A 10,176-nucleotide genomic window follows, 5' to 3' on the forward strand; every position below is an offset into this window, starting at 1 on the left:
TGCTGCTTCCTGCTTCAATTCCCCACTCCTCAGGCTAGAGTCTTCTACAGGCAGTCCTTCCACAGAGGGGCTTTGGGCCTCTTTCCTGTGGGATTCGTCCCCTGCAATTCTCATTTCCCTGTTTCCCCAGTCCATAAGACCAAACATTATGTGCAAGCAATGAAACTCCTGCTATTATATATGGTGATTTCCTTTAATACAAATGTTGGAGTTATTGCACTTCTATTAAGATGATAATTGTTGTACTTTTTTTTGAAGGTGAAGGGGAGAAGAACATTCTCACTGTCTGCAGACTAGGGAAGCAGCGGGCTAAGGTGCTCTTCCATCTACTTCAAGTTCCAAGTTGCTTGGGGGTGCTTGTAGGTGGTGGGTACTAAAGGTGAGCCCTGCCATGTGGAGCCAGGACAGAGGCTAGGCAGGGATGCATCCTTGTTTGGAAGATAAGCTGCATTTTTTAAGCCAAATAATCTAGAATCATGTTGCTAGGTTAGTGTATACCCCTTTTTGTTTTTTCTAAGTTTTAGTAAAGTCTTATTCACCTATTTCAGTTTTATCTCAGCTGTGTTATAGAGTAGCAGAAAAATATTCTGTCTCCCAAGTAGAGCCCAAGGGGGACAGTAGTGTATCTTGAAGCTAGTTAGTAATCATCCAGAAAATCAGAAGGGTAAAGTAGACCTCTGGAGGTAAGAGCTGGGGCTTTATGATTTCACTGCTCCTCTCTGCTTGAAATTTCTCCTTGCTGTGCCATCTCGGAGATCTGGGTTTGATTTATCAAGGAAAGCAGTAGTTACATTCTGCCTTCCTATAGGGTTAGGGACAGGGACAGACAAGCAGGACCCCTGGTGTCTCTGCACACAGAAAGGTTATGAGAAAGCCTCAAATGAAAGGGCAAAAATGATGCACCTATTTCTCATCGTGAGTTAATCCCTTGTATCTCTTGTAAGATGCATGGATGCATTCCCTGCACATTGTATTAAAAGAGAAAAGCCGTGAAGTAAGCACGTTCCTGAGCACTGCCAAGGTGTGAGCTCTCTCATTCTCAGGGTCTCTCAGAATTCATTTGTAAGTGATATTTCCTTTTTGGTCTGTACTATTCCCTCTTGTCTGCCTCATAGCCTCTCTTTCTCTTTCTCTGTCTCCTCGTACTCCCTCCCATTCTCTCTCTCTTTCTCTGTCTTAATTTCTTACACATATGCATACACTTATCTTTTAACCCTGTCCCCCAAAATATATTACTCAAACTACCTAATAGGATAATTAGGTTAGACTTGACTTCGAAGTTTTTAAAGATTACTTTAGAGTAAGTCTCACTTCAAATCACCCTTGCTCACCAAATTTCCAAGTTTGTCTTCATTGAAGTCAGCTTATTTATTTGCTTTACTTAAGAGTTAGATGATATGGGACTCACAGTTCTAGTGTCTTTCAACTTGTGGATGTTTGTGCCCCAGTGCTTACCCAGAGAGGAAGGGGGAGGGACTGTCTAGATGTCTGGGCACCCACTAAGCTGCCGCTTCTTCTTTCCCTCCGGGGGCTTCTTCTTTCCCTCCTGGGGCTTCTTCTGGAGTGTCCTTTCCTGCAGCTGTTCTTCTTATTGCTGACATTTCAGCTCTTCTTCTGACTGTATTTCTTTTTGAAGGTAGGAAGTTACCTTCTTCTCATGACCAGAGCCCAAAGAGATTTCTAAATTCCACTTTTTCTGTCTTTGAAGTTCCTTATGTATTATCGTACAGAAAATAGTGTCCACCAAAAATATTACTCCCACTGCCAGATAGAAAAGGACATGAAACCAGACAGAAGTTGGTGACTGGAGGCCTGAAACAGAAAATGACAAAGAGAAGAAATGCTTTTTAGAAGCCGGAGGGATGTGTTTGAGTTATATTTGGAAGAGGAGGTTGGCTGGGACCTGATATGCCAGCTCCCAGTGGAGACACTGGTAATTTCAGGGGGCAGGAAGGAGCTGGAGGTAGGTCTAGCTGGGCTATAGTGTACGCACTGGGGGCAGGCTCCTCATAAGAGCCTAACTGTCAGGGCCCTGTCAGCGGCCTTACTCCTTAGTCTCAGACAACTGCTATTTCCATGCCATTTAATGCTTGAAATAAATTTGGGTTAAAGACAAGCTTTTTTCCTAAACAGTTTTTTTTTCTAGAGCTTATAATACTTCCACCTCAGCCAAATATAGACACTTGGACAAGTAGTTATGTGCAACCCACAAAATCTCTGTCTCACCACCATGAGAGCTCCTTGAAGTAAGAACTGCACCCCAGGGTCTTTATATCCCCATACCTGTGACAGTAGATAGGAGGAACTCAATATATTGTTGATTAGATTGTTGGTGAGAGAGAGGGAGAGAAGGAGGGAGGTAAGGAAGGAGGAAAGGGGGGGGGGAGAGAGAGAGAGGAGGACAGAGGAGAGGGAGGAGAGAGAGACTGGAAAAAATAGAAAATAAAGAAGAGAAGAAAAGAAAAGAAGGAAGGAAGGACAAAAAGAAGGAAATAAATGGAGGAAAGAAAGGAAATGAAATGAAAGAAAAAGAAAGGAAAGGAAATTTAATAAAGTTTATGAGGAGAATAGTGAAGTTCTGAATGAAGAGCGGAAAGGCCTGTTGATGGTTTTTTCCTAGGCGGGCCACGAAATTCCCTTGAACAGACCTCAGTCTCATAGGAGAAAACGGAGCATCCTCTCTTGTGCCAGTCAATTCCCATCATGCTCACTCACCAAGCACTTGAAGCTCCAACTCAGAGCTGCGCTTGATGACATTTCCATCTTCTGTGGTAGCCTCACACCAGTATAGCCCAGAATCTTCTCTTTTAGCAGTTAGTATCTGGTATTCAGAGGATGTGTTCCTGCTCATCAGGGTCTTGCTGCCCACGTAAAAGGAGAAGTACAGCTGCAAACCAGGCCTCTGTAGGAGCAACTTGGTTTCACAACTCAGGTTGACCAGATTCCCCTCTAGGAGCGGGAATGACAAGGAGGCTCTCAGCACTGGGGCTGGAAATAGCTCTAAAGAAAAAGTTGACACGGACAGGGTTGGCTGCCTCAGTGTCAAGGTTCTTTTGCAGAGGATATATCCCCTCTCCCTTCAGGAAACCTGCTCTTAGAGAATGCATCCATAACATACATTTTTTCCCACTTCTAGCAGAGAGGCATTCTTGGGGTTTCCTCATAGAGATAGTTGCCAGCTTGCTCACATCCTACTGGGGAGAGTACCTGTACACAGTCCATACTTCCCTGAATAGCCATGTTATTTATTGTATTACCATGCCCTTTTAGTAATAGTTGTCTAAGAGTGGACACTGGCCCACACACTAGCCAGGTCAGTGACTCATGACTGTGTTCCCGCCTCAAAAAACAATCTGGGACAATAATTTATTTCCCATGGAAATGAACTGTTTTTCAGTCAGAAAAAAGTTGCTAGTAGTTGTGAGTACTAAGATGAAAGGCCACGAAAGAGTCACAACAAGGGCCACGTGCAAACTGGAACAAAGGAAGCTGCTTAATTAGCAGATGCTCAGAGAGAGGTGGAACCAGAGAGGCCACGTTTTCCCTGAGAGATAGATGGAAAGTACATATAACCAAGTCGTAATGTCTTCCTGGCTTCTGTTTCTATGGAGCTTTTATGAGATTCCATTGGGTTATTTTCTAATATCTCTCCTACCGACCTTGAGGGAGTCTCTATTCCATGCAACTAAAATGAAATTGATGAAATGGATGCTCACTATGTCCTGGCCTTGACATTAGCTCCTGTGATTATTGATGGTATACTGGAAAGGGCAATGGACTGGGACCCAGAAGACCTCGGTTCTGGTCCTGGCCCAGCCGGCGGTCATTGTGTGGCCTTCAGTAAGGCCTCCGTTTCTTTACTTGCAAATTGAAGCAATGATTTATGATGGTTCGTCTGGTCCTCACAACAACAGCTCTATGACTATTCAGATACCATACCTTTTATAGTGATAGATACTCCTGCTGATGTGTAGCGATGCCATCCCATGCCTGAGCAGTGATAGATGCCATTGTGACTCAGGTTGGTTTTCAGAATGGTGAATTCAGAATCCTGCGGAGAAAACTTAAAGGCTTTGCCATTTTGGTAGAAAACTATATTGTACACCAGCTTATTCTTCCATCCATGACACCTCAAGGCCAGAGGATCCCCTTCGATGAAAACTCTGTTAGAGATCTGGAGTAGTAGCCAATCTGAAAAACATGGGCCCAAATACACGTAGACAGTGGTAGAGGTACAAGGAGGCCAAAGCTGGGCCCAGCGCCTTTCCTATCTTTTTCTCCTTGCAACATCCCAACCTCAGAGCTCTGCTGAATAGGAGGCCTGTCTCCCATTCCTCAAATATCTTTAGCTTTGCTGGGAAGAAAAGTAATCTTTACCAGCAACTGTGTACACAGCCTTTTCTTGTCTTCCCTTTCCAGATAGCAGAAGTTGCTTGGGAGAAAAACAGTTTACTCCATGTGGTAGACAGAATTCTAAGATGACCCCAACGAGTCACACTCTTGTATAATCCCCTTGAGTGTAGGTGGAACTTATGACTAGCGTCTAGCCAACAAAATATGACAAAGGTGATGGGATGTCACTCTCATGATTATGTTACATTATACAAGATTCTGTCTTAGCAGACCAGACTGAGAGTCTCCTGCTGGCCTTAAGGAAGCAAGCTGCCATGTTGTGAGAGGGCCTGTGATGGCCATTTGGCAAGGGGCATCTAGGAGCTGAGATTGGCTCCCAGCTAACAGCCTGCAAGAAGGAGGGGACCTCAGTCCTACAACCATGAGGAGCAAAATTCTGCCACTGACTACATGAGCTTGGAAGGGCTGCAGGAAGGTACACAGCCCAGTCAATACGTTGATTGCTGCTTTGTAAGACCTTGACAGAGCACCCAACAAACCTGTGCTGGGGCTCTTAACTCATGGAAAGATAATAAACATCTGTTGTTTTAAGCTGCTAAATTTGTGGCAATTTGTTACACAGCAATAGGAAACTAATACATTCTAACTCCTGACAAATTTGTTAATGGGATCACACATACTAAGACAAACACACAGAGTGGCAACCATATCCAGATGAATATATGCTACTAAGTTGATAGAAACACTCACATATGTGCACATCAGTGATACAGCTGGTAAAAACAAGCTCCAAGTCAAATGGGCCCTCCCTTTTGATGTACACCTCTACACGTAACCAAAAATGCCTCCTTCACTTTTTCTTTCTCTGGAGCACTTGGTTTGGCTAAAGAAGGATGAAGTTCTTAAAGGACAAAAGAGTAGAAGAGACAGCAGTGCTTTTTCCCCCTCCAGAGCTTATCTAAGAATGGAAGGCAGGCATTCCAGTGCTGTATGATCTTTATAGTCTTGGATGCTGCCATTGAGCTTCTAAATATAATGAATACTCTTTCCTCCCTTATTCCTGTTCCCAACCAAGAGGTGCTCAAAGACTGGACTGCCCAAACACACAGACACCTTTGCTTTATACATCCACAAATTTTAACATACCTCCAACAGAAACTGTCCAAAATACTAGTAATGATACAACACAATTGAATGACACAATTGACAGACTTGATTTGTGGATTTATATAGAGTGCTGTACTTAGAAAGAGAAAATTCGTATACTTTCCAAACACCATGTAACAGTTATGAGAATTAAGCACGTACTAGGCCACAAAACAATTTTCAACAAATACCAAGGAACTCATATCATATTTAATACAAATTCTGACCAAAATGCCATAAAATTAGAAATCAATAATAAAAAGCCACCCTCCAAAAACACTTCTAAATAATTAATGAGTAGAAAAAAAGAAATTATAATGGAAATTTAAAATATTTAGCTTTAAGAGATAATGGGAATATTACATATTAAAACTTGTGGGATGCAGCTTGTAGCCGACATCACTAATTTCCTACTCAAAAGCCATTCTCCCCATCTTCATCACCTTGGAGTAGAATGGGGGCACTCATTCTACTCCAGATTAGGACTTCGGTCCACAAATCAGCTGTATTTTCTAGGTCTCAACATACACATATTTAATTAAAGTGACTGAGAATTAGTGTAGCTCAAATGAAATCCTCTACTGCTGACTAACCTTGGCAAAACATTTTTAAAATAGGGTATAGACAGCACCAACCAAAAAACTTGATGTATTGTACTGTAGTAAAATTAAGAACTTTTGTTCCCCGAAAAAATTAAAAAACACAGAGATAGCAAAAAGGCAAGCCACAAAGTGGAAGATATTTACAACACTTCCCAAAAGACTCATATCCAGAATATATAAAGAACTCCTACAAGTCAATAAAGAAAAGGCAGACAGCAATAAAAAAAAATTAGCAAAAAACCCTGATAGGCATTTTACAAAAGAGAATATCCAAAAGGTAATAAACGTGTGAAAAATGCTCAATATCACTAGTTGTCAGGGAAGTGCATATTCAAACCATAATATGATACTATTGCACATGCACCAGAATGACTAAAATGAAAAAAACTGGAAATACCTAGTATTGATGAGGATGAGGAGAAATCAGAACTCTCACACTCTGCTGGTGGGAATGTAATTTGGTATAAGCACTTTGGAAAACTAAACCTGAATATATGCATATTTTATGATCCTGCAATGCCACTCCTAGGCATATTCCAACAGAATTGTGTCCATAAGTACACTAAATGAGAAGTACAAAAAATATCCACAGCAGTACTATTTCTAAGATGCCCAAACTGGAAACAACCCAAGAGTCCATCAATAGAGCAGATAAATATGGAAAATTATACAGTAATGAGAGCAAATGAACTGCAACTTCACATTATGTAAGAATCTCACAATCAGCATGAGAAAAGCCAAACACAAAAGAGTACAAAGTGTACCACACTGCATCCGTTTATATGAAGTTAAAACATGGGCAAAATGCTATGCTGTTATGCTGCCTTGGGGGGTTGTGACTAGAAATGGGCAAGAAGGAGTTTCTGTGATTGTGGAAGTGTTCTATTTCTTGATCTGGCGGCTGTTTACTTTGTGAAAATTCACTGAGGTATACATTTAAGATTTGTTGTGTGTTATACCTTAATAAACATTCACAGTAAAATATAACTTAAAAAGATATATAATGTAATAATATAATATATAACAATGTAAAAAATAATGTAAAAGATATTCTCAATAAGTCACCAATGCTGGGAGTTCGAGAGTCTAGGCAGAGGCAAAGAAAATGGCCTCTTTCCGGTCCTAGTTCGTTTTATTCACTTGAACCATGAAACACTTCTGCTTTTCCTCCAACTACACAAAGTCTCTTATTGAAACAGTTCCATCAGCTCCCCTAACCTCTCCGGCCTAGGAACTGATTCCTGGAGTCCTAAGAGACACATGAGAAACACCTAGCATTTTCTCTGACATTCTCAACATTTTCTTAGCTAAAACACATTTCCTTCAAAAGCATTAATCTCCTAGTCTGCATAAATCTAATCCTACCTCCAGCATGGATTAACTTTTGCATTATCAATTACAAAGAAGTTTTAGCTTATTGCTTTTGAATAACTAAATAATCCATTCGAATGATTTGTCCTGGGTATTGAAACATTTTGCCCTAAAATGTGTTGCAGTTTCCATCTCTTGACAAAGGGAAACTACTTGCAGATTTAAGTAGATGGTGGGGGTTTTTTCCTGCTTCTGTCTATCATGGCTTAAAAGACCTAAAGTCTCATAGTAATTCTATGCCCAGAATATTCTCTTACAGATATACCACGAAACGTACCCCATACTATAAGTATAAAGATGTTATTGCAGCATTGTTCCTAAAAGTGAAGGGACAGAAACATACTGGAAGTTTACTAATGGGCAGAATGGTTATATCAATGATAGCACATCCATTTGAAAGTATGAGGTAGATCTCTGTTGATATAAACAGATCTCCAAGATATTATAAGTGGTAAAACTAAGATGTGAGACAGTATATAGAGTATTCTACAACCACTTTTTAAAAAAGTTTATATATAAACAGTTTCGTTCCTGTGGAAGGTGACCGTGGGACTAGGGTTTTGAGTGGGAGAAAGATTTCATTGTTCATCATTGTACATTTGTCTGAATTATTATTTACTATGTGCAAGCCTACTTGTTTCCAACAAAACTACATAATTTTGAATAACAAAATGTTAGGGTCTGAGTTTTACTCTAGATACCCTACATACAGCTGCCCCAGTTGAGGTGCTGTTGGGGCACAGTTCAAACACCCTAACGTGATGTTTTGAGCATCTTGACTTAATTTCACCTGGTAGGCACATAGAGCTGAGACTCATACTCAGATAAATCGACACACACACCTCTGGCAACCAGAAAGGAGAAAACAAAGGAAGGCCTCGTGATTTCCAGCCCTCCTGCTCCATGCCATACTTACCTCTATGGATTTCCAGCTGTATAGGGTCACTTGGCACTGAGAGACCTGTCTGGCACCTGTATTCACCACTGTCATTGACAGTGGCAGCAGTGATTCTGTATCTGGGGGTCAAGGTCTGAATGGTTGTGCCGTTGAGAAACCACCGTGGAGAGCTGTCCTCAGGCAGATGGGATCCCTCACACCATAAGGTTACATTTTCCTCTTGGAATACACTAACCCATGGAGGATGCAAGGTGATCACTGCCTTTGTGGAGTCTGCTTTGGGATTAAAACAAAAAGAACAAGTGGAATAAAAGGGAAGTCTGAGCAATTGGTAAAGTTTTGCAGATGCCACAACGACAAAAATGTATATTTAGATTAAATTGAAAAATTGGTGAGTGGAAACCTACAAAAGCCAGCCATTAAGAGTGTCCAGACCCTACTACAGAGAGCTCTGTTGATGTCATTAAATCTGCATCTGTGCGTTGGAGATTTTGGGTTCCCGAGAAACAAATGACTAATTTAGGTTCATTGCTGGTCAGCAAGGAAGCAGGGTTTCAAACTAGGGCAAACTGCTTGGAGCCGATTTTCTTATCCTCTGTGCTATACTGTCTCTTAGGGTTAATATCAGGCCTTACTTAGCATCTGCACTGGAAATCAAGGTTCAAATTCCTCACTTTGAATCCTTTGCTTACCTGCTGGATTCTCTCTGAGGAACAAAAATGTCCTGAGCTTTCTTCTAAAAGGAACTTTCTGGAGGGATGCTGGCAAACCCAGCAGAGCTACCTCTGCATTATTGCAATTCTGGCCCTTTCCTGCTATTTTATATAGATTTAGGCATTTAGTTCAGAGGTTGGGACTGATTCAGAAAAATCTTAGAGAGAAACCTTAAAAACCAGGATTTTATCAAAATTATACTCAATATAGGAGATCTGACATAATTTATAAATCTTTCTCCTTTCTATTCTCTCCCTATGCTTTCTTCTTCACGATAAGGGGACCCAGCCTTTGGAAGCAGCAACGTGGCAAAGGAAGAGAAATTGAGTTAGACATTACTCACCCACTTGCCCACCAACTGGAACTGTAAAAGACCAGAGAATAGAGACATCAGTTGGTCAGGGGGAGACGACAAGGAAGGGAGAATTGGGGAGACAGAATTAATGTACACTCTGTCTTCTGTAGGCCAGCTTTGGTCTCCTGAGTTTCTCTCTACCCACTTTCCCCAAATCAGGTACAGCGGTACTGAAGAGCCCATGGCTGGTTGTTGACAAGGTTTTATTTTGACATGGTGCTGTAGGCTTAATGTTACTCAGAGTCTCCCTTCTCATCCTTTTGATATAATAAGCACCAATAAACCATGAAGCACAGATGCAGTTGTCTGCATACTCATAAGTTGTAGCCTAGTATACTAAAGGAAGACAAAAAAATCCTGAGTTCCCAGAACCAGAGCCTGTACCCTTCTAGCTACCCCCTCTAAGCCCAACTTACCCCAAAGGAACAGAGCTGTCAAGAGCCACATGTTATCTCCGAGCTGATGGGAGCAGTGAAATCTGTAACATGCAAGACATGGAAGAGGTTCTGCCGAGGGCCCTGGAGCCAAGATTAGAAAAGAGGAAGGAAATTGTCACTTCTGACTGCTTTCATTATGTTCCTTTTCTGGGAAGTATATTCTTAATTCTCGGAGCAAGCTCTCCCCATTCTCATACTTCTCGGCCCATCTCTCCCAGTTCGAAACTCTGGGTTTTGGGTTTATGAAACTCTAAGAAACCAAGGAAGGGGTTAAAGTTTTACTGGCATTCTATCCTGACT

General features: G+C 41.4%; 1 protein-coding gene across 4 annotated transcripts; it reads right to left on the reverse strand.

Moving 5' to 3' along the window:
- Positions 1 to 956: 956 nt before the first annotated feature.
- Positions 957 to 9,925, reverse strand: LOC124233710 (high affinity immunoglobulin gamma Fc receptor I-like). 4 transcript variants are annotated; one of them, XM_046650833.1, is made up of 6 exons: positions 9,856 to 9,925; positions 9,428 to 9,448; positions 8,389 to 8,643; positions 3,940 to 4,191; positions 2,716 to 3,000; positions 957 to 1,812 (listed from the first exon to the last, which is right to left on the reverse strand). In XM_046650833.1, the coding sequence occupies exons 1-6, from the start codon at positions 9,884 to 9,886 to the stop codon at positions 1,589 to 1,591; spliced, it is 1,068 nt and encodes a 355-aa protein (XP_046506789.1). In that variant the 5' UTR covers positions 9,887 to 9,925; the 3' UTR covers positions 957 to 1,588. The 4 variants fall into 4 exon arrangements, with proteins under 4 accessions (XP_046506789.1, XP_046506791.1, XP_046506787.1 ...); XM_046650835.1 differs by having other exon boundaries at positions 2,716 to 2,949; positions 8,389 to 8,646; positions 9,856 to 9,900; XM_046650831.1 differs by having other exon boundaries at positions 8,389 to 8,646; positions 9,856 to 9,900.
- Between the last annotated feature and the right edge of the window lie 251 nt (positions 9,926 to 10,176).

This window comes from Equus quagga, unplaced genomic scaffold (genome assembly GCF_021613505.1).
Source record: "Equus quagga isolate Etosha38 unplaced genomic scaffold, UCLA_HA_Equagga_1.0 210722_RagTag, whole genome shotgun sequence".
Classification (NCBI taxonomy): Eukaryota; Metazoa; Chordata; class Mammalia; order Perissodactyla; family Equidae; genus Equus; species Equus quagga.